Here is a 24,486-nt window from a genome sequence, read left to right on the forward strand (position 1 = left end):
CGCTGCCCTCCAAGGAAAGCGTGGCTACTTATTTATGCAGCGCTCTGGCCGGCTCTAGCTGATATCAAAATTTAATGAAGATGGACGCCGCAAAGAATATCGCAGATGAGCTGAACCGTGGCCGTTACACCGAAAATGTTTTGAAGTACAACATACGGCTGGATTCTTTAGCTGCGTAAAAAAGAGTGGCAGGACATGCGAATTATTGTACATTTAGAGGCAAACAGACGCATAGTAGTGCAAACTTCGGAGATGGTTACATCCACAAAGAAGAGAAAGTGTGCCCGAACAACTTATTTCATTGGAGGCAACGAGATCTTTTCTGTTTCTTATGGGGTGAGTTTCCATAAACATCAAAGTTTGTCGTTTTGTGTTCATTCTAAGAACACGTAGGCTACACGTTATCTCATGTGTCTTTTGCTATTAGCTAGCTCAGGACTGTTGTTTTATTTGTAATCGTTAGCATCGTATCACTTGCCAAAAACCCCCATTACTATAATGGGCTTTTAGATGGTAATGTTAGCATGTTAATTTGAATAACGCTTCAACTGCTTGAATTGACTGGTGTGAATGACTTAGCTCATGTAAAACCTTACTATTCTTGAATTGAATGTTACGCTAATAATTTTAGCCAGTTACTACTTAATATTCTTAACAAGGATTTACTAATGCAATAGTAAATGTATCAGATTAAATTCCTACGTAAGTAAAAGTATAAAGTATCCGTAGCCGTAAAATGTGCGTTATAAGTCAAAAGTAAAAGTATTTATTGAAGAGTTTAATGTACAGGATTTTTTAAATCCTTTGACTCAAACCAGGTCTAACCACTAACTGAGGTCTAAACCAGGACTATACGGTTATCACAGAATCCTGTTAAAAAAGTCCTAATGTCAAAAAAGATAAATTACTGACATTTACAATGCACATTATCCTTTATTATTAATAGTATGCGGTCCGATTTTTCCCGTTGCGTCTGTCGTTGCTATGCAACCATGCAGCTTTACAGGGGGTATGGCTTATCTAAATGAGATGTAAATGAGCCCTTTTGTCACTCCCAGCAGGTGAGAACAGGTGAGAACTGCAAAATTAGAGGTCATTTTCTGCCCTTTGAGCATTTTTGAGTGCCTACCTTCAAATGGCCACAACTTCTCCAAATATTATCGCCTGTTTCTAAACTGATGACTGACACTACAAATATTCTACCTATGATTGAGATTTTAAATCCAACACATGCATATCCGTAATTCTCTCAAAAATACAAACAAATACATACTTGTTGCTCACATATTATTGTAGCCTAGTTTCTGCTGAATACAGTGTAATGAGACACTTGTCATTAATGTGTTTATAAAACAACTGAAAAAAGCACAAATGTCAGGGCATGTCAAAACTACACCAGGACCCCAAATCAGCCTCAGACTCCAGAGGGTTAAAAATAAGCTTTTAATAATTGCATTATTACTATTATTATAACTGTGAGATGTACATTCTACTGTACAATAGTAATACATTTATAATTTCTTCAAGTTAAACCAAACTTTTATTTTGATTTTGAGTTTCTGTGTGCAGATATGACGATAGTTTTATCAAATTAAATGGTGAAATGCTGGTTAAGTGATTAAGTTCATGTGTTCATGTCCTCATATAGTGAGATGGAAGATGCTAAAACACCACAAGCATCGCGTGTACTTAAGTGTGTATAGACGAAATTCACATAGAGAATCGCAGAACGTGAAGTGACAATGAAGTGAAGGCCAAGTATGGTAATCCATACTTGGAATTTGTCTGCATTAGTTAAGGAGCAGTGAGTAGTGAACACAGACACACACACACACACACACACACACACACACACACACACACACACACACACACACACACACACACACACACACACACAGAGCAAACTGTGAGCTTTAATATTAACAGACGCTAGTGCATATTGCAATTTTATTAAGTATACAGTCCTACTTTTGATTTAATCATCCAAATCATCCAACGATTTGACTGCACTGACACTATTGGATGAGAATTGAACTGAGCTGGACGATGACAAAACTGTTTTCTGCAGAACTGCTTTATAAGACGAAATTAAGTCATTTAATAATTGATGATCTTTACAACAGAACTGAATCGACATTGAACTGTCTTCAGCTGAACGATGACACTATTTAGCTAGCTGTAAAGTAGCTCCTCCAACACTATTTTGGCACAAAAAAGGGAGACTTTAGCATTTAGCATTGCTCTAACAACAGGAACTCAATCTACTGCGATACGTCAACAGTCATTGCCGTAATGTGCTTATTTTTCCCAATGGTGCAAATAATTAAATGCTACAGCTGAGAGGTGTGGATGAAAGGAGATGATTGAGCGGCCTATCCATGGTTAGTGAGATAAATTAGGTGAAATCAGGCTGTAAAGAGAGAGTTAAAGGCCTGATAAAGAGATTTCTGTAATGGTAATGAATGTCTGGGTAAAATGGTGGACCGAACGGCTATGCTATAAGCCCTCTCTGAAGGTGACCGACATAATGCACTTTTCTTTTCTTGGATGATTGGCCTGGAGTCCAAAGAGTGTGTGTGTTCGAGTCACTCCAGGGAGTCACCCAGACAGACGGCCAGAGGGACAACATTATCTTAGGCAGGTTGAGATGGTGCTCTCTAATGAAAGTGAGGATTGAGTTTGCGGTCTGTAACAATCAGTCTGCACCAGCTTTCCATAGCTCTCACGGACAGCTATAGCAGAACGCTGGTGGCAGCTTACACACACACGCACACACACACACGCACACACGCACACGCACACACACGCACGCACGCACGCACGCACACACACACGCACGCACACACGCACACACACACGCACACACACACGCACACACACACGCACACACACACACACACGTTACATTTCAACAGATGGACACTATGAAGAGGAATTGCAACTCAATGTAGATTCTTTCAGTATTCACATTGGAAAAACTGGACATGGAAACTTGAGGAGAAACATACAACAATACAGAACAAGCATTAAATAAACTTTAGTCCAACTAGATGTTTAATTGAATTTGTGAATGTCAAATGAGCTGTAAGATTAGAAATCCAGTTTTGTTTTATTTATTTTTTTTAGATTTATTGAAGTATATTTGGATCGCTCTACCAAAAACAATAAAACAGAAATGAGAACTGAATTGAGCTATAGCGAACATGATGGACAACTGCAATTTAAATTTGAATTTAAGGACGTATAAATAAAATGTAATGAAAGCCTTGTAGTTTTAAATAATACATTTTCATTTTTTCAGTATGAATTTACCATAAACAGAAATATTTGAAAATACTGATAATCAATATTTGAAATGACACCTATAGAATTATTGCATGTTTTCATTATATTTAATAAATTATCTTTCATTTTATGGACCACAGTGGAAAAAGTTAATTTCCTAGAATGCACTACCCATTTAAAACTGAGCCATCTTCAATATATATCTAGCAGATTTATTTATTTTAAACAAAGTTGTCTGAAAATAATGTGTGAGAAAATTGAAATCAGTGATTGTGTTAATTGTTTTTACAGTACTGGTACTTTTTAAAGTACTACCAATCACAATTGTGTTGGTAGTGTTCCTAATTTAAGTAAAAAGGTAAGAATTCTGTATCCTCACTATTTTGCTGACAAGTCCCTTTAGCTAGAAAGCATTCTCCAAGAAACATGGATGCCAGGTATCCTCTTGTCTAGTCAGCAGCCATCTGGCCATTTGATCAAATAGGCAGAAGAATGTAACATTTCTCTGGGCTTCTTCTCTCTGTAAAAAGTGACCTTACCTGCAGGGCATCATAGTAAAGCTTCTTTCCCTCCTCGTCACTTTTGTCTGACATGAGCCAGGCCTTTAGCAGGTACTCGTAGAAACTGTCCCCCAAGCCTCCAACTGAGACGTGATCTGCAACACAGCGAAAACGCCAGAGAGTGTGTGAAAAATCCCCTCCTACATTCATGTACAGTCACAATAGTCTGCTGTGGGACTGCATTAAATAGAATTGCACAAAATGAGACGTAAATATGTACAAAAACACGAACTTTCACACAGTATGAGCGAGCTAGATAAGCACTCTCATCTCAGTAAGTTTGTATGGTAAAATATGTTTGGAATTTCACAAATATCAAGATGAAGTGAACCAAGTACTTCACATTCACAATACATGTTAAAAGAGTAGTAGTTTTTTGTGTTGTCATGGCATTAAGCATATGCCACGATTACTATTTTATGGTAAAAACGGCTTGAATGAAGCGCATTTGGCTCTAGATATTAATATTAGGGAATACATCACCAAAAAGATTATTACCATAAATGACCCTGAGCGCTTGTGGTGTGTGTCATTATGTCTCACGGTCCAGTTGGAACCAAGCCAAGGTCCAGAACCGGACTGTTGTCCACTATTTGAGAAGCCCTGACCTAGAACACTCTGGCAACAATTTAGAAAAGCCTAGCAACCACCTAGAACACCAACAACCCTAGCAACTAGTTAGAACACCCTAGCAACCAAATAGTGCACACCAGCAGCCACTTACAGCACCCTAGCAACCATTTAGAAAAGCCTAGCAACAACCTAGAACACTATAGTAACTGATAATCGGATTCATTCACAGAAAGTTTCTCAATTTGTTTCAATTCAAGTCGCATTATGCAAATACTGTCATCACTCATTGGAGCAAAGTGACAAAGTTAAAGCATATTCAAATGTGTGAATTCCATTTAGTAGCCAAAGTTTTTAATTAAAAAACAAAAATAAAAAACAAAACAAAGCAAAAAAAAAAACCCATACAATTTAAGCAAAATGGACTGGTGCACCCAATTAGTATTAGTATAGAGATAGTGCCATTACTGATTTTACACATGAATTGTAGTGAATGTTTCTTGAACATTAAAGGTGCCCAAGAATGCTTTTTCACAAGATGTAATATAAGTCTAAGGTGTCTCCTGAATGTGTCTGTGAAGTTTCAGCTCAAAATACCCCATAGATTTTTTTTAATAAATTTTTTTAACTGCCTATTTTGGGGCATCATTAACAATGCACTGATTTACACTCGGCGCCGCCCCCTTAAATCGCGTGCTCCCTGCCACATGAGCTGTCGACTATATTACAGCACATTTACAAAGTTCACACAGCTAATATAACCCTCAAATGGATCTTTATAAGATGTTCGTCATGCATGCTGTATGCATGCTTCGAATTATGTGAGTAAAGTATTTATTTGGATGTTAAAGTTTTATTCTGAGTGAATTTGAGGCTGTCCTCCGTGGCTAACGGCTAATGCTACACTGTTGGAGAGATTTATAAAGAATGAAGTTGTGTTTATGAATTATACAGACTGCAAGTGTTTAAAAAATGAAAATAGCGACGGCTCTTGTCTCCGTGAATACAGTAAGAAACGATGGTAACTTTAACCTCATTTAACAGTACATTAGCAACATGCTAACAAAACATTTAGAAAGACAATTTACAAATATCAGTAAAAATATCACGCTATCATGGATTATGTCAGTTATTATTGCTCCATCTGCCATTTTTCGCTGTTGTTCTTGCTTACCTAGTCTGATGATTCGGCTGTGTGCAGATCCAGACGTTAACTGGCTGCCCTTGTGTAATCCCTTTCATAATGTTGGGAACATGGGCTGGCATTATGCAAATATTGGGGCGTACACCCCGACTGTTACGTAACAGTCGGTGTTATGTTGAGATTCGCCTGTTCTTCGGAGGTCGTTTAAACAAATGAGATTTATATAAGAAGGAGGAAACTATGGAGTTTGAGACTCACTGTATGTCTTTTCCATGTACTGAACTCTTGTTATTTAACTATGCCGAGGTAAATTCAATTTTTGAATCTAGGGCACCTTTAAGTATTGATTTGTGAAGGTTTAAAACATTTGAAATTGAGACATTAGCATACATTTATGAAATTGTATAATCTCAAGAATTATTAATGCATTTAAATAAAATAAATATATACTTACTAAAATACATCTACATTGTTTTGGAAAACGAAAAGGGTCTGACCAGCACTTATGAATGGATACAAATATGAGGTCGTTGTAGCACATGTAGCTGTAATTGTTGGTTATTGCACATTTTAAAACCATATAAAAGTCAAGTATCAGCTATTAGCGGGTCATTTTATTCACTGGCCCCTGGTGTATATTTTGGCCCATGAGCTGCATAATTTGAATATCTCTGAGGAAGATTAACAAAATTCTGCCTAATTCAGAAATTTAGCTGAGTGCAAAATGAGTACCATAAAAACACCTTTGACATTTGAAATAAGACTTTAAACTAAAGCAAAATGCTTGTTTATCTTTTCTGTGCACTTTTCCTAAAGAGTTGCTCAGAAGCGTATTTTTTACGGCTGTCTGCACTGTGGCTCAATTTCTCTTGATGTATCTATCACACAAACAAGTGCTTAATGAGGTATAAATATTCATGAACTTGATCATCAATCAGACAATCACACAACAGTGCTGCTCCTCGACCCACAGATTCTCATCTCTCACACACAGTGGACTGGACAGCACTGAACAGACTGCCCATTCACCGTGCCACCTTGGAAACACACACATACACATTTATTTTCTCCTTGCGCACACAGGCCTGCCTTATCTAGGATTACGCTAGATACAATGCAGGTAGTTCATTTTATGCAAATGAATGCTAAGAATCTTAGTGGTTAAAGATGTAGGCTTATAACCCAAACTTTGTATGTTCATTTATAAAATAAAAAGGTACTAAAATTTTATTTAAAACATTTTAGCCCACTATCAAAGCATTCGCTAAACTAGATTTTTACACATTCTGAAGAAAAATTAAGGGAGTCCTGTCCATGTAAAACTCACCTAGAATGTTCTTAGGTGGTTGCTGTGGTGTTTACATTTAAAGGGGACCTTTTATGCCCTTTTTACAAGATGTAATATAAGTCTCTGGTGTCCTCAGAATGGGTCTGTGAAGTTTCAGTTCAAAATACCTCACAGATCATTTACTATAGCTTGTCAAATTTGGGTGTGAGCAAAAAAAAAAAAAAAAACCCACACGCTGTTTTTGCATGTGTCCCTTTAAATGCAAATGAGCTGCTGCTCCCGACCCCTTTCCAGAAGAGGGCGGAGCTTTAACAGCTCGCACTTCAGATACTCAACAACAACAAAAGCTGGAGAATCTCATGCAGCCAATCTCAAGAAGTCTCTTATGTTTACCAAGGATGCATTTATTTGATCAAAAACACAGTAAAAACAGTAATATTGTAAAATATTATTACAATTAAAATAACTATTTTTAAAAAATATATTTCAAAACTCAACTTATTTTAATTTTCAGCATCATTACTCCAGTCGTCAGTGTCACATGATCCTTCAGAAATCATTCTAATATGATGATTTGGTGCTCAAGAAACATTATTATCAATGTTGAAAAAAAAAAAAAAAAAAAAAAAAAAAACTTTAATTTCACAGAATTCTTTATATAAAAAAATTCAAAAGAAGAGCATTTATTTATAGACATTTTGGTTGAACTTTACAGTACGTGTACTTACTGTGTACTTACCTAAGATAGTACTGGGTATTTTAAGGTAACTACATGGGTTAAGGTTAGGTTTAGGGGTAGGTTCATGGTTAGTACCTAGTTATTACCCAGTTATTGCAATTACAATAATAAGTACATAGTATGTACGTGGGGAACAGGACTGTAAAATAAAGTGCTACCGACATTTGTAACAATGTAAATGTCTTCACTGTATTTTTTGATTAATTTAATGCATCCTTGCTGAATAAAAGTATTCATTTCTATATAAAAAATACATTTTGTTTTGAGTCATTTGTCTAAGTGTAGACAAGAGCAATCTCTCTTGAAGTGCTTCATTTATTTTAATGGGAGAAGTAGTTTCATTCTCTTGCAGTGCAGGCACAGAAGCAGGTACTGAATTCTCAAAAGAAAGTCAATAAAAATTTTTAGCAGGAGGTCATTGATAAACTTGTGGCAGACTGGATTTGCCCGCAGGCCCGATTTTGAACAGCACTGTGCTGGATGATTTAACTTCTTAGTCACATACTTTTCCCCTCTGTCGTAATATTAGCTCACACACACATCACATAGAAACTCCAAACTGTCCTGCGCCGTTGGTAAAAGGGTTTCGTTGTGAAAAGGAGCTGTGAGGTCTTCTGTTGGTAAAAACTTGACAGTAGGAAACAGGAGTTTTTGCTGTCAGCTCTTGATGTGCTTCCTGAACAAAACCTGAAGACCAGCTGAGCTTATTACCCAACAGACACTGAGAACGTGTGAAGTCTCTCTGTACAGCACTGAAGCACACATAACAGACCACATGCATGTCTGATACTCGACAATATGTCCACATTTTGCTCTTAGAAACAAAGCTCACTGAAAGCACTGAAATGTGAAGCGACAAAATTACTAAATTTCTTTTGTGTTTCACAGAATGACATGGGGGTAAATGAATGATTGCAGTTTTTTTTTTTTTCAATTTTGGGTACAATATTCATTTAAAGGGATAGTTCACCGAAAAATGAAAATGCCATTATTTACACAACCTCATTTTGTTCCAAACCTGTATGACTTTTTCTTCTGTGGAACTCAAAATAATTTGAAGGATGTCAATGTGATGGATAAAAAAACAAAAAAAAACAAAGGTGACATTTTTTCAAAATATGATTTTAGTTTGTTGTTTCACAGAGGGAAGGTAATTTACATTTTAGAGTAAATTAAGTCATTAGAATAAATTATAATTATAATAATTAAAATATTAACATTTTTAAATGAATTTTAATCATTTTAATAATTTACTGATTACAAAAAAATGTATTAAAAGTATTATTTAAAATGTAAAAATATAATTTAAATTAAAAAAAAAAAAATAGAATTAGAATAAATTCTTTACAATATTTTATTTTTCATTTTTATTATTATTATTATTATTATTATTTTTTTTTTTTAAAAAATACATTGCTGTAAGTGCTCCAATTCAGGCTCCTATGAGATTTCATTTCATGTCACCTTAGAAAACATCTTACTTGGTTTTGGAACTTTTGTCAAGTCACACATATGAAGTTAAACTGCAAAGAGACAAACTGCTTTAAAACACACTGAGAATTCCTGACAACATAAAACCAAGTTGATGAACGAGGATGAGGGGGGGAAAAGATAAAAGAGAGGAAGGGTAAAAGGAGGGCAGATGGTGGAATATATAGGATGTTTTATGTTGCCGTTTCATTAGGGTCAACCCTGGAGCTACTAGCTGCTCAAACCCAAACATGACAACTGACCCATATGGAAAGCCCTTCAGGACTGTTCTGGGCTACTTGTGTTAAGTAAAAAGACTGACAGCTATTTTTAAGCGCAGCTGTATGTTATCATCCCATCTTCCCTGCAGCCTGCTGCCATCTCAGATCATTTTGTTTACGATCATCTAAACAAACGACTTTTGTCAAAGCTAAAAAAGAAGGACTTGCTCCGATGCACAAAATAGAAACCTTGCTACATTCTGACAGCTCAAAAGCCTCTCTCTTTTTTCACTCTGCGGCGACATTCCTCCATCAGAATTTGTGCTCCTGTGTTATCCCGACTACACACACTGCAGTATCTTTGTTCTCCTCTGGCTCTTCATCATCAAGCGCCTGCGTCATCGCTGACCATGAAGTTGAGACAGCACTGCTCTCCAGACTAAGCCGCCAATAAATCCCTTGGAGCGAGGACGGCACGAAAGCCGCCTAACACTGCAGAGCAGGCCTCACTGAAGTCATCATTCCGGTTGCCTCGAAACCAGCATAAAACATCCCAAACTATTGATGTACGTTTGATCTAGAGGATGAACGCAAGGAGAAGAGTGTGTGTTTGTCTGCCCGCGTTGCATAATTAACCCTGAAAACAAGATGAAGATGTGGTGAGAGAGAGTCGTGCTATTTCTTGACAGTTGCAGGGTTGCCAGCTGTCTGGCCTCAGCCTCAAATGGCATTGAACCGTCTGATCCAGATTACACTCAAAAATGTCAAAAGCTGGCTGCAGTCGGCAGTTCCAAATGGAAACGCAAAGTTTCTATCAGTCTGCTGGGAAGCAAAGTCATGTTTAAAAGCTCCCAGGCTCCTACAAGAAGAACTTGTCACTGGTCTTGCCAAAGTTTGAGCAGTTCATGGTTTCAAAGTTTTGAAAGACATTCATGAGTTCCAGTTAAGAAAACTCAGTAGCAAGAAAATAATGTTCTGCTTTGCCCTCAGGGATTTTGTCTCCAAACACAAATTGTGGTTGGTTATTTTACCATGTAGATCATTCTTGTCTATGTAGAAGGTTGTGACCAGAATAAACATGTTATCAGGACTAGACTTTATGCAGAAAATCTAAATTCTGGCAAAATGCAGACAGCAGGAATTAGCTGTTTGATGTAAACAAATGTAAAAACTATGGCTACAAGAGACATCCAGCTATCTAGGGGTAGGCGATATGACCAAAATCTTATATCAAGATATGAGTAATTTTATTTCACGACAATGATATATCACAACATCGTTATTTTTGCTTTAAATAAAGTTATTTAAAGCAAATAACTTTAAATAAATATATTAGCATTTTTCATACCATTGAAATTTCATCTCATCACCAGTTACAATATCACTAAAACTAATATTATCCTAACATAAGTTTAAAAAAAAAAAAAAAAAAGTCAGTGAGGAACAAAGAAACTAATTACAAGCAATAGGACAAAAAACTACAATAGAACAAAGACACAAATTAAATAGACCTACCTGAAAAACTAGAGAAAAAAACCACACTACAATAGAACAAAGATACCAATTAAATAAACTTCAAGCACTAGATAGGCCTATAGAAATTGGCCCACTACATAAATTCTATAAAGTATTAAAATGTACAAAAACACTAGCTTTCATTGTGTAAATTCAACACATTTATTCTTATTAAAGTTACGAAAGTGATTTAGTCAAGAGCAATGAGATTGTTTGATAAACATTAATGACACAGACAGCCACAGTTATATTAGGCTGCTGTCACTTTAAGACCGATTGCACTGATCTAATATACGGATACACGCGATTTCCTTCTCAACTATTTACGTTCACTTAAGACATAAACGACTGCGTTTACGAGGATACTTGCAAAGAAGGGCATTTTGAAACACAAGTGTGTGTATTTGACCATTCAACCCAATAAGGCGCAAAAAAACAACTTTGTTCAGTACTCACACGCTCTATCAGCACTTTGCAGAAGTGCGCACTCAGACAGCATGCACATATACCAAAATGCTTATTGTGCTTGAACGGTTTAAAATCACTAGTTTTTAAACCGCAAGGCTTAAAAATGCATTCAAATGATAAGCTTTCGTGATGCCGGAGCACAGCAATGTCATGTGAGCGTAACCACGATAGAGAAGATAGTACAAAATCTCTACCGGGGTGTCTACAGATATAAACAGGTTAAATTTAAGACATTTTCAATACCACCGTATATAAAATTTAAGACAATATCTTAGAGCTGCACGATTCTGGATAAATTAAGAATCACAATTTTTTTGGTTTCAAAAAGAGATCACCAGACTACTAAACAAAATAACATGTAATTTACAAGAGTTTCAGAGAAATGTAAATTGCTGCAGTCTATTAAAAATGTTTAATGAATCTGAATGGCCTGTTTAAGAAAACCAGGTTGAATAAATAATTCAATGACTCACTTGTAAGTCATTCATTGTTTCATTACTGGATGAATCAGGGTTTTTTGAACAAATCTTTTGAATGAATGATTCAATGCCAAATACATTTTTTAAACAGTCACATGAGTCACAAAAACATTTAAGACCCATCAAATATGAATGTAATACAAACCACCCTGTGATCGAGTTAATCGTTTCTACTGGTAGGTCACCCACCCCTACAGGTATCAAACACAAATTATAAATTTATATTATATATTGACATTAAAAATACAAAGAATATGTTCCTTTAATTCAGAGACCCTAAAGAGAAAATGTGTCCCGACGGTCTTACAGACACAACGGACAGCCAGAGTGCGTTTCTGCTGTCCCTCCTGCTGAATTCAACTAAAGCACACAAAACACACAAATCACCTCCCAAAGTTTAGTCTCTGTCAATCCACTACAAATATTGTCTTGAATCTACCTTTAAGTGTCACCACGAGAGTATTTTGTGTACAAATCAGCACTCCATCTCAAAGAGAAACACTTCAAACAAATCAATTCCACTCAAAGAAAGCATTTTGCTGGACAACTTATGGATAAAGTCGCTCATTTTAATCATGACATTTCTGGGAAAACTAGCAATTTCTTGAACATATTACATTTCAGCTAATACTTCTGAAGTTCTTCAGTATGTGTGCATGTTTTTGGACTTACGCTGGCCCCACTGTCCACTGTTAGGGTTCAGATAATTCGGGTACAATCCTTGAGGTTTGTCTAGCCGATTCAGCACCTTTCTGATGTTCATTACCTGCAACAGCAGAGCACATATCGCTTATATCACCACATCAAATTATTAAGCCACAGCTAAGCTCATCCACTACAGTAAGCCGCTGAAAATGTAGTAAACAGCCTCTTTGATGTGACCGATGTCTTCCTACAGGGGACAGACTCATAAATCTATAGACTAGGTCACTTTCACAGATTGTACAGCCTAATTCAGAGCTTGTAATAGTGTCATTTGTCTGTGTCTATATTGCAGGTCAGGTCAGCGGACTCATTCGGTGAGAAATCAGATCTGAGAATTGCAGCGAAACGAGCATCTATAAAACTGCTACAAGCAGAGGTCATTCTGGGTCACTGTGGTGACCCAGCTCACAGCTCTTCTAACAGTTCATGACCGCTACAAGTTCACATTTAGTTCAGCATGGGGTTTAATGCACTGTAGAGGCGTAACGCCTGAACTGCTGCTCACCTTCTCAGCAAAAACTGGTCTCCCGGAAAGTGCACTGAGGTGCATGAACTCCAAATGCAGTGTCCCGTATTCAGCGAGAATGCTGCTTCCTCCTGACGCCCATGGCCAGTTTCTGCCGATCCCACTGCAGGAAGAGGAAATGAAGAGAGATCAGGATTATTTGAGTAACTGAGCAATCATGGGTTGTGTGTGCATAAACATTTTGTGCTCCGAAACCTTCAACCAGTCAAAATTGGCCACTTTCCTAGAACCGAACAATTTATGTATTTCTGAGTAAAATATGTATTCAGTGAGAAATATGGCAGGACTTGATTTTGACCATCAGATCTGATTGGATTGAGGACGGTAATATTATTGGTAAGAATTTCAGTTGATTCAGAGGCAGAAATACATGCACTTATTTAAATATACCACACTGTTCAAAAGTTTGGGGTCAGCAAGTTTTTGTTTTGTTTAAAGAAATTAATACTTTTATTCTGCAAGGATGCATTAAATTAAACAAAAAGTGACAGTAAAGATACTTAAAAATGTAACAAAACAAAAAAGTCTATTTCAAATAAATGTTCATCTTTTAATCTTTCTATTCATCAAAGAATCTTGAATTGTATCACGGTTTCCACAAAAGTATTGAGCAGCACAACTGATTTCAACATTGATAATAGTGATTTATCAATGTTGAACATTTTGAAATGATTCCTGAAGGATCTTGTGACACTGAAGATTGGAGTAATGATGCTGAAAATTCAGCTTTACCATCACAGGAATAAATTACATTTGTAAAAACAAAATAAAAAATAAAAAAAACATATCTTAAATTGAAATAATACTGCACAATATTATTGTTTTACTGCATTATTGATCAAATAAATGAAGCCTTGGTGAGCATAAGAAACTGTAAAAAAAAACATGGAAAAAAAAAGCATGAACACATGTAAATGTATATACAAATATATAAGTGTATACACATTACACAAATATATTATTTATTTATTGGATTAATTATCCCCCTCCACACTCATTTTATTTAGTTTTACAGATGCAAGTTCTAAACTTAGAAAACAAATATAAATAATAAAATAATATATTAAGACAACTACTGTTTGCTCATCCCTAATTTGCAAGTTTCACATCCTGCTTTTTATTTACCATGTCACTGAATTTCAGACTAATTTCAGACTAGAGTTTATTCAAACATAATTAATCACACCACGTCTGACATGGTTGCCAAGTTGATTTCATAGCCTTATTTTGTAGAGGGGCAGTGTTCTCCTTCTGCGATTAGAGCCATCTTTATTGATTTTCACTGGCACGGTTCCAACTAAAAGCTGACAACTTAACTCCGGCCTGGAAAAGGAAGCCACCACTACGCCACGTCTCCTGACCAGCTGTTACTACCCCGACAGCAGATCCGCTCTGCACGGGCCTCTGTCTTCACGCCAATTATGAAGATAAATTACTGCTGAGTAATGACACGTAATCACAGCTTTAAAAGAACGACACTCTCCACTTTATTTTTAAAGCCTAATTCTACAAAACAGACTGTGTGAGATATTTATGTCATTAAAACAGTAAATTACCCACAATAACTCTGGCCAGGAGGAACCGAGTACTGCTCAAGTACTCTGACGGCTTCATTTGGAGGATGGTTTAATGTTAATGTTTTTCTATGTGTGATGCAATTTGACAGCAAAGAATTCTACGCACATCTGTATAATTAATGAACAACCATTTTGACTACAAGAGGATATTTTCTAGCCTGTGGCAGTGAATTCTTAATAACAAAAAATGAGGTAAAGGCCTCATATATCAGGCCACAGCAGGAAACGCCTGCTAACACCTCTGGAGTGTTGCTACCAATGTCATCATTTTTTACACAATGCTGATCTTCCTCTGGCACTACAGACCTCTGCATGTTACACATGCTGCAGGGCTCTACAGTGCAGGTATTTGTGTGAGGAAATTGCTGTGTGCTAAAGTGAAAATGCTTTCAGTGACATCTGACACCTGAACAAAACTTATAATATAACATGTAATACTATCACGCAAATTACACTGCGATCGGCTGCTTTTCAAAGTCAACAAAGAATGCGCCCAAATATTTGGATGTTTTTCAGTGTCAGGACTTAAATATCAGAGTATACTCTACCATTCAAAAGTTTGGGGTTGGTAAGATTTTTTAATGTTTTAGAAAGAAGTATCTTATGCTCACCATGGCTGTATTTATTTGATCAAAAATACAGTTAAAACAGTAATATTGTTACACTTTTGATTAATTTAATGCATGCTTACTAAATAAAAGTTAATTTCTTAAAAAAAAAAAATAAATAATAAATCTTAGTGACCCCAAACTGTGAACCTAACTTCATAATAACTTTCATTAACGACAAATTATTACATACATAACACTTAACATATCATTAGTTACAAAACATTAAAATTTGATTTATATTTTCCATCTACATTTGAAGATTCATGAACCACTGATTTGTTAAGAATTATACTACGTAAGGCAGGAGATCATTAATTCTTCCAAATCATGTTTTTGTTTTACCCCGATTCACTATGGTAAACATACTATAAGTGTTTGCTCCATATACTTTCACGTGTGCATGGTGTGGATATACTCATATACATATACATGCATATACATGCATATACTCCCAAGCGGCATATGTATTTTGTCGCATCGGGCAAGAAAGGTTGACAAGGAACACGTTAAATCTCGAACCTCCAGGGAAAACAGCTGAGAGTCTGCTGGCAAAGAGAGAATGCGACAGAGCTCGTAATAAAACCAGAATCAACATTGGCTTAATGTTGTAAAAGCGATGGGGAGATGGTGTTTTTATACTCAACGGGTGAGTAAGGTATTTCACTGAACAGATAAATTGCCATAAGTATAGGTCTCTAAAATGGTTCATTGTAAAGCATTATCTACTGTGAAGGGTCATATTCCTCCTTCATGCAGAGCCGGTGCACAACCAAAACAATGTTCTTCTGCAAAACGCATGCAGTTTTGTTTTTAACCGCTAGAGGGCCAAAAGTTACATAAGCTGTGTTTCCATAGCAGGAACTTTCCCCAGGAACAAGGGACTTTGGTGTAGTACTCGGTGTGTTTCGACCACAGGGACCAGGGTCTAAATGAAGTTCTCTGTAAAAATTCCCCCTTAGAACGTCCCTGCTTGCTTGGTAGTACTTTTTCAAAGTTCAGGAACTTTTGGCGGTGGGACTTTTTCAAAGTTCAGTGCCCGGTTGCATAAAGCACCTTAAGTTTTTCCCTTAAGTATGACACTTAAGGCGTGATTTCCCCTTAACTAAGGGAATGACTTAAGGGTGTTGCATATAATCTCTTAAACTGTTCACTTAGGGACGACATCATCCCAGGTTTTGCCGTTATAAAATTCTACTGTTGCCATGGAGACGTTATTTGTTAATACATATCGTGGTAAGTTTTCACAGAAAACAACATAAGATGGATAAGGACAACAAAAAAGAAAACCAAATATGAAAGAGAACGACCAGACGAGAAACTCAAATTAATAGTTTACTCAAAATTGAGATTTCTGCCGTCATTGACTCACCCTCATGTCGTTCCAAACCCATAAGACTTTCATTCATCTTTGGATAACAAATAAAGATATTTTTAATATTCTCACATCATTTATGTCCATTTATTGAAAAACATCCATATGATTAAGGCTGTGTCGGAAGCTCAAACGTGCGCGCAAGAACCAATGAGGTTTGCGCTTCCATTGACCATGTAAGATATGTGCTACATATGTGATTTCATCAATGTTGAATGAGAATAAACCGCTAAAGTGCAATTTGTTTATCATATAAAGCGGTCGATCATGTCTCGTTAGAAGACTTGGATTGAACCTGCTCACTCCGTGTAACACTTAAGGTGAAGTTTTCCTAACCTTATGTTATACTTAGGGAAATTACTGTTAAGGGGCTTTATGCAACACTTACGTTTTTTTAAGGGATTACTTAAGTGAAAAATACATACTTAAGGGAAATTCTTAGGGTTTATGACATTTCACCTAAAGAAACCCTTAAAGGGATAGTTCACCCAAAAATGAAAATTTGATGTTCATCTGCTTACCCCCAGGGCATCCAAGATGTATGTGACTTTGTTTCTTCAGTAGAACACAAATGATGATTTTTAACTCCAACCGTTGAAGTCTGTCAGTCTTATAATGCAAGTCAATGGTCACACAGTTTATAAGAGTCAATAAACACGCACAGACGAATCCAAATTAAACCCTGCGGCTTGTGACGGCACATTGATGTCCTAAGACACAAAACGATCGTACAAGAAACCGAACCGAGTATTTATATCATTTTTGACCTCTAAAACACCACTATGTCCAACTGCGTTCAGCAATCGCTTGGTGATGTCTGATCGCGCTCTGACAACGGCAGTGATGTCTAGCACTCATTGAAGTATAAGCGCGAGACATCACTGCCGTTGTCAGAGCACGATCAGACATCACCAAGCGATTTCTGAACGCAGTTGGACATAGTGGTGTTTTAGAGGTAAAAAATTATATAAATACTGTTCGGTTTCTAGCACAAACTGATCGTTTAAGACTGACAGACATCAACAGTTGGAGTTAAAAATCATAATTTATGTTCTACTGAAGAAACAAAGTCACCTACATCTTGGATGCCCTGGGGGTAAGCAGATAAACATCAAATTTTCATTTTTGGGTGAACTATCCCTTTAAGTAATACTTAACGGTTATTTTCTGCAACACCCTTAAGTTTAAGGGAAACATAAGGCGATCTCAAGGGAATATTACACTTAAGGTGCTTTATGCAACCGGGCACAGGAACTTTTGGCGGTGGGACTTTTTCAAAGTTCAAGAACTTTTGGCAGTGGGACATGCTGATTAGTTGACTCCACGCAGCATTTTTTAAAAGTGTGTTGCAGTGGGTACAGTAAGAGTTGTTTGTGCATCAAATCAATAATGGAGTTTAAAAAAATATGACTGATGCACCAATGACAAGGTTCAGGCTTTATTAAGCTTATATGCGCAGGATGAAATCCAGCAGTTTGTACTAGTGGAGGTTATTATAAAGATATTATAAAGCTATTAACAGTGTTGGGGAAACAACACTGGGCTGGGCTGTTTGTTTGTTTTGATGTCAGCTTACCTGAAAGAAATTTATACTTGAAAGTGTCTAAAGTACTTTGTCCAACACCAATCATGCATTTCAGAATTGTTGCAGTACTACATATTTCGGTTTTTCTGATGTTTTTTGTTTGCACATATGTTTTATCATCACACATTAGTTTGGCAGACTCTGCCCCTAAGGGCAAGAGCGCTCCTAAGCAAATGTTAGTGTAGAGCCCTGAGCTGTGCCAAACCAATTTGTTTTTCATTACACAGATGATTAAAGCATGTAACACAAATGTAAGAAAATTAAGGGAAAAGGGATGCCAGACAAACAACTAAAAGAACATACAGGCTCTTTACTGTACTTCTCTTGTGATATTCCATATGTATGGTGCCAGAATATACACACACGGTTTCTTATTGCAAAGAACAGCTGGGCTAAATAAATAAGTAGGGCTGGGCGATACATCGCATGCGATTGTCACGCGCATTTCATCAGTAAAGCCGGTTCCCTGATTACCGCGAAATCGCCATCACCTGCTTTCAAATGGAGCGGTATTTAATAGACAGAACCGTAGATCACTGACAAGCTACGCAATATCATGTTCATTATCGCAGATGAATCGCCTTCGATAATGAACGCGATATTGCGTAGCTTGTCAGTGAATTACGGCTCTGTCTATTAAATGCCGCTCCATTTGAAAGCAGGTGATGGCGATTTCGCGGTAATCAGGGAACCGGCTTTACTGACCTATAAATAAGTAAATATATAAATAAATAAATGGACATAATATCTGTAACATGACACTGTATTGCAAAATGTCCTTCACTTTTTTTTTTTTTTTTTTTTAAGTTTTAGAAATGAGCTTGATTAGTCTACACACCTCTCCAAATATGGCACTGTCTTAAAAAGGTATAGTTCTTCCCCAGCTGTCTCCCTATGTAGGCCTATGTCCCAGCAGTAGGACACTTAATAATGAGCAGTAAGGGATACATAACAAATTATCTGCCAGAGCTCTGAGAAAATACCATTAGCCTGAATAATTAACTACTGCTGGAGTGAAATACGAACTCCACCGAATGAACCAAAGCTCATGTATCCTCAGGCTGCTACAGAAGTTAGCCTTTATGTTTGACATCAGACCAGAGTCTCACAATGACATTCTCCATCTCTCTCATTCACAACCGAACATTTCATTTATGTAGGCCAGAGGCCACATATGAATGCTATACATTACAGAGATCTATAAAGCTGTCGTACCCCACAAAACAGTGATATTGATCAGACAGGATGCAATATGCTTAACTTTGCAGACAATACAACAGCAGATCCTCATATGTAACGGTTTTGACTGTTCTAGCACTGAGCAACAGCAAAATGCCTCTGAAATTAGGCTAATCGCATCACGCACATATTCCTAACAGCCCAAGTCTTCTGAATTGATTACCCAGCTAGAGTTTAAGTACCCGGGGCATGGTGGCGACTCGGCCGTTTGTCATAATAAAATGGAGATTAGTAAAAAAACGTTTATACCATTCTTTACTCCATGACATCTGCTTAATGTAAAGCTCAATTAAACCGTAGAACAATTTTCTGTCGATTTTATTTCTTTGGGGATGAGAGGAGAGTCCTAAAAATGGATCAAATGGAGCCGTGGCTCTCAGAGGAGGGAGAGAGGAGTGTAATGTCTCATTATTATCGGACTTCTCGCTTTCTACTTCTGTTTTTTTTTTTTTTTTTTTGGCATGACCAGAAGAAATGGCCTCATCAATCCCTCTCAGAAGCATCCATCAGGCATAAATATGCCTGTTATGTAACCCCTACGTATGCCCGTAATAGATGAGTAACTGAAATAAATGTGAACAATTGTAAAATACCATTTAGAGGACATCAATTATCTGGAGAGGAAAATGATGGCAGAAAAGCACACAGCATGTGGCCTATTCAAAGCGTCGTTATGAAGCTTACGTTTCCAACCAACACCGAACATCTCAGCGAGGTGCAGTCGTCAAGCGGTTACTGTCTTGCCTTTTTATGAGCCGAATACATTATGTGAAAGGCACATTTACCCACCTCAATAGAAAATTAGTCTTGATTCACACTCGATAACTTTCTTGAGTGTTTCTTATTCAAGCGTGTATGTTTGTTCCGTTGGTGTGACTCACTGCTGCATGTGCAAATACATCATCGCCATCAGAGGGAAATAGATTTTCCTTTTATTTTAAAGAAAAAGTGACTGGTGTTTGCCTGTGCAAAACTTGCCATGATGCTATAGTGGTTGCCAGGAAATTGTTCTAAGTTGTTTCTAGTGCGTTTGTTACGCGGTAGCTAGGGTGATTGTTTACCGGTCCAAATCAGAAGAGCCCTTAAAGACCCCCTGTGGTGAAAATCAAGTTTTTAATGTTGTTTAATGTCTATGTGGTGTTTTTAATATGCTTTAATACAAACCATGTGCAAATTCATAAGTCAACACCATTGCTGAGTATTATGTTATAAATTATGTTATAAACAATACAGTCAATGTGTGGGTGGGCTTTAGCATATCATTAACTATGCTGAGAAGCATGGGAGCTTCAAGAGAAGCTAGGTTATCCTGGTCTATTTTTCTGTTGAAATGAAAAATTGTATATGATGCATATTACGATGATGCATATTTTGTTATGATCAATTATAATCCTTTCTCCACTGATGTTCTATGTTGTTCAATGTGTTTCTAAGAAAGCTGATTTTTTGAAGGCAGACTGAGATGGCGAACGAGAACATAGTTTGTAACATTAGCAGTACATGAGCAGTTTGATAACGTATTCAAGAAAATCGTAATCATAACCAGGGTGCGATTTGTGTGTGTGTGTGGGGGGGGGGGGGGGATCCCCCATTTCTGATCTATGTATCCTTGCCTCTGCTGAATTATTTATAATATAAAAATATCCCCCACATGTGATGCTGCTCCACCAACCACCAACAGAGCATATAAAATACCAAAATAAAAATACTATTTAAAACATCAACAAGTAAAACGCATGACAAGACAAACAATAAAGCCAGAAATGGACTTTAATGCTCCCATTGAGCGTCCAGGATTCGTGATCCAGGTTCATGCACCTCGATCCATGCATCGCTTTTCAGAAAGTCAGTGCGCACTTTAAATCCATTTCAAAATGACAGTATGAAATTAATACAATGTTTCTGCTCAAAACTCACTCTACTGTGACCTAATGCAGATATTGTATTTAATAAACTGACGCATAAATGTATTAAGAGACAGAACGTAGAAGTTTACCGTCACTGTGATGTGGCAAATATGATCACGCAATGCTGACTGATAGATCGGCAGAGAATTGACTTTCTGCAAGTCATTAAGAAAATTTCATTATATTCTAATTAAAGAAATATTAGGTAAACACGTGAATACATATTTTTACCAAATGTGCACATTTTTGGACTATAAGTTTGTATGTTGTGTAGCGAACCATTGTGATCAAAAATAAATGGGAGCAAACGCGATTGAACAGGTTTCGTTATTCTATTCAAAGTCTCGTTATTCTATTCAAAATATCATTATCTTCCGATTGATAAATATAGACTGTCTGTCTCTCTCTCAGTCTCTCTCATATATTATATATATATATATATATATATATATATATATATATATATATATATATATATATATATATATATATATATATATATATATATATATATATATATATATATATATATATATATAGATAGATAGATAGATAGATAGATATAGATAGATATAGATATAGATAGCTCCGCTGTCGGTTTTTTTTTCCAAGGGGTAAAAAACATTTTAAAACATCCCGTCTGTTTTTTTTCAAAAATCGCACCCTGTTCATAATTATAGTTATGCGTCCGATGTTGTAGAGAGCGATACATAAAACGCATTACCATTCTGATAAGTCTTCCACTTCTTCTGAATCATATTCAAAAATATATGGCTGAATTAAACCAGTATTGCCATTTAGTACCACTTGCCATTGTGTAGCATTTACTACAGTTGGATCAGGTATTTTGAGCTCATGTGACTGAGTGGAGGTGTATAAATGAATCTAACTCTACACCCTTGCTTCATTTATATGCAAGCTATTTTAAGGCATGAAGAATTTTTTTTCACATGAAAAAATGTTTAAATATGTCATTTTGGTGATCAAAGATGAGTTTTAAGGGATAAAATTATTGACTAAAGAGGGACTTATTTAATTGGTTATTTAAGGGATTTCATCGTTTACTGGGTGAAAAATTGCACAGCTGAAAGTGGTACCACCCTATAAAGAATAGACTCACTTGTTTAATCTCTTTACAGTCTCTCTGAAATAAACCATTGGTTTCTGCACAAAAACATAAAAATTGCTCTCAACAGGTGATATGACATCTGACAATGATTGCCTTGAAATGTATTGTTCTGTTGAATTTGTACATTTTTACAAGTGCCACATTGATGGCAGTGGTTAGGAAATGAAAAAAACCTCTCAGAGAATTATCATGCTGACTGTTCAATATGAGAGAATAAATGTAAAATCTCAATTTAAAATATAAAATTCTAAATTAATTAAATTAAAAAAAATTAATATTTAATTTGAGACCAATTTAAACGTCAGGACAAGCAGAAACCTGGCATCCAGTCACTGTGTGAATTCCCCTTAATACCCTGAGGTATGAGTCATTTTAATTGTGATGTTTTGTTTGCAGGCACCACTAATTAGGATGGATGTCACAGCCTTGTTGCTGTGGTGAACAACTTCCATGTGTAACATGGAACATGGTAACTTTAAAAAAAAAAAAAAAAACTATTCCAGCTCTTTGGCATGAGTACAGTATTTAAAAAAAAAAAAAGGGTATAACTAGAATTAGATGCCCAGAGGTTAAAAGCATGGACTTAACCAGCTTGTATTCAATGACTTCTCTCTTCTCTTGACCATGCAGCATACAGGACTCTTCAGTTTATTTGAAGCGAAGGAGGTTAAATAGAATTAAAGTAATGTCAGAAAGGTGGCATGGTAAATTTGATTTTGGAATCCTTTATCTGCCTTTCAAGCTCTCATAAAAGGCACCAGGATGGACTGCGGAAGAGAGATAAGCTGTGGAAAAAATGACCATGAAAAATATTTCACCGAGCAGAGGACATTGAAAAACTCTTCAGCGACAGGGGTCAACAGTCACATGTACACATGACTAGATGGGCTGACGACAGGAAGGGTAAAAGAGGAGGATGTGCAGGAAAGCAGGCAAATTTCTCTTCATACCGCAGAGCGAAGAGACGGAAGAAAAAGTAAAAATAGAGAAATGCTTCAGGCTGCTTGACTTTAACCAAGGGGAACGTAGAAAAAACACGTATTGAAGGACTTATGTTTATGCATGAGGGGAAACTTTCCCCTCTTGAATAGTTAAAGAGCAAATGTGGAATTTGCTGGAATTCATGTCTGCAGGAGGAACCATATGAGGGCAGGTACTGGATGATGGCTTGAGCGTTTGACACACTTCGGGAGCTTAAAGAGCTGGATGTCCTTGGTAGGAAGTCGAGGTGAAGACCGTAGGGATGATCTAATGCAACATGCGCCATAAAACTGTCCAAACCATTCTAACAATCTTTCAAAGTGGAAAAGGGAACAAAGGGAACAGCTGCATCAAGAATCAAGAAGCAAATAATGACACTTTTACTGCTGGTTTAATTTCAAACATGCTGAGAGTCACATCATCCAACAGTTAAAATCAACAAATGCTTCATGAGTTTCTAAGCAGCACTAAATGTTAAAATTTGGTTTTTATGTGACAATTAGAGATGAAACATTATGACCGTTCACACTGTGTGGATGTTACGCTCATGCAGTCAAATGTGTGCAAAGACAAGCACAAGCCGATGGTGTGAAGGGAAAGTCATCCACAGAGACCCTCAGTCTTGCTCCAGCCAAATCTGGGTCAAGGTTGTCTGTAAAATTAGGCCTCTTCTGTCTTTTCTCGCCTTCAATTTTCTGCCTGGAACGCTGGGGACTCACAGCAGACAGACGGCATAATAATAAAGCCCACATGAGTCAAACAAATTCAAATTTCTGTTGGCTTGAGGCTGGTTGCTACTGCAAGTGGGTCAATACTCACACTGGCGGGTGCATAAAGTTATCTGACATCTGTCCAAACATACTGTGTTTTAATTTAGATTTGAGCTGTTTATCACCTCTTCCTAATAAGCGGGTTTCATAACTACTCCGCATCATTTCGCGCTCTTCGATGAGATCTCTAGAATTGCTTAATTAAACAGATTCAGAAGAGAACATGAATTCATAGCACAGAAACTGTCTATTGCCGTGATTCATGCTCAGATTAGACACTGAATATGATTATGATCTCCTCTCCAGAGCTTTCAACACGCAAGAACACAAGGCTAAATCAAG

The 24,486-nt window shown here is 36.7% G+C and overlaps 1 protein-coding gene across 2 annotated transcripts in view; it reads right to left on the bottom strand.

Annotated features, from left to right (window-relative positions):
- The window catches only part of man1a1 (mannosidase, alpha, class 1A, member 1), a 163,010-nt gene that overhangs the window by 14,871 nt on the left and 123,653 nt on the right, over window positions 1–24,486 (bottom strand). For both annotated transcript variants that reach the window (XM_048207395.1, XM_048207394.1), the window contains exons 6-8: window positions 12,953–13,076; window positions 12,415–12,508; window positions 3,828–3,943 (exon numbers count right to left, since the gene is read on the bottom strand). In XM_048207395.1, the coding sequence (XP_048063352.1) occupies window positions 3,828–3,943; window positions 12,415–12,508; window positions 12,953–13,076 (334 nt within the window). The remainder of the gene's footprint in view (window positions 1–3,827; window positions 3,944–12,414; window positions 12,509–12,952; window positions 13,077–24,486) is intronic.

Source organism: Megalobrama amblycephala, linkage group LG11, assembly GCF_018812025.1.
Source record: "Megalobrama amblycephala isolate DHTTF-2021 linkage group LG11, ASM1881202v1, whole genome shotgun sequence".
Classification (NCBI taxonomy): domain Eukaryota; kingdom Metazoa; phylum Chordata; class Actinopteri; order Cypriniformes; family Xenocyprididae; genus Megalobrama; species Megalobrama amblycephala.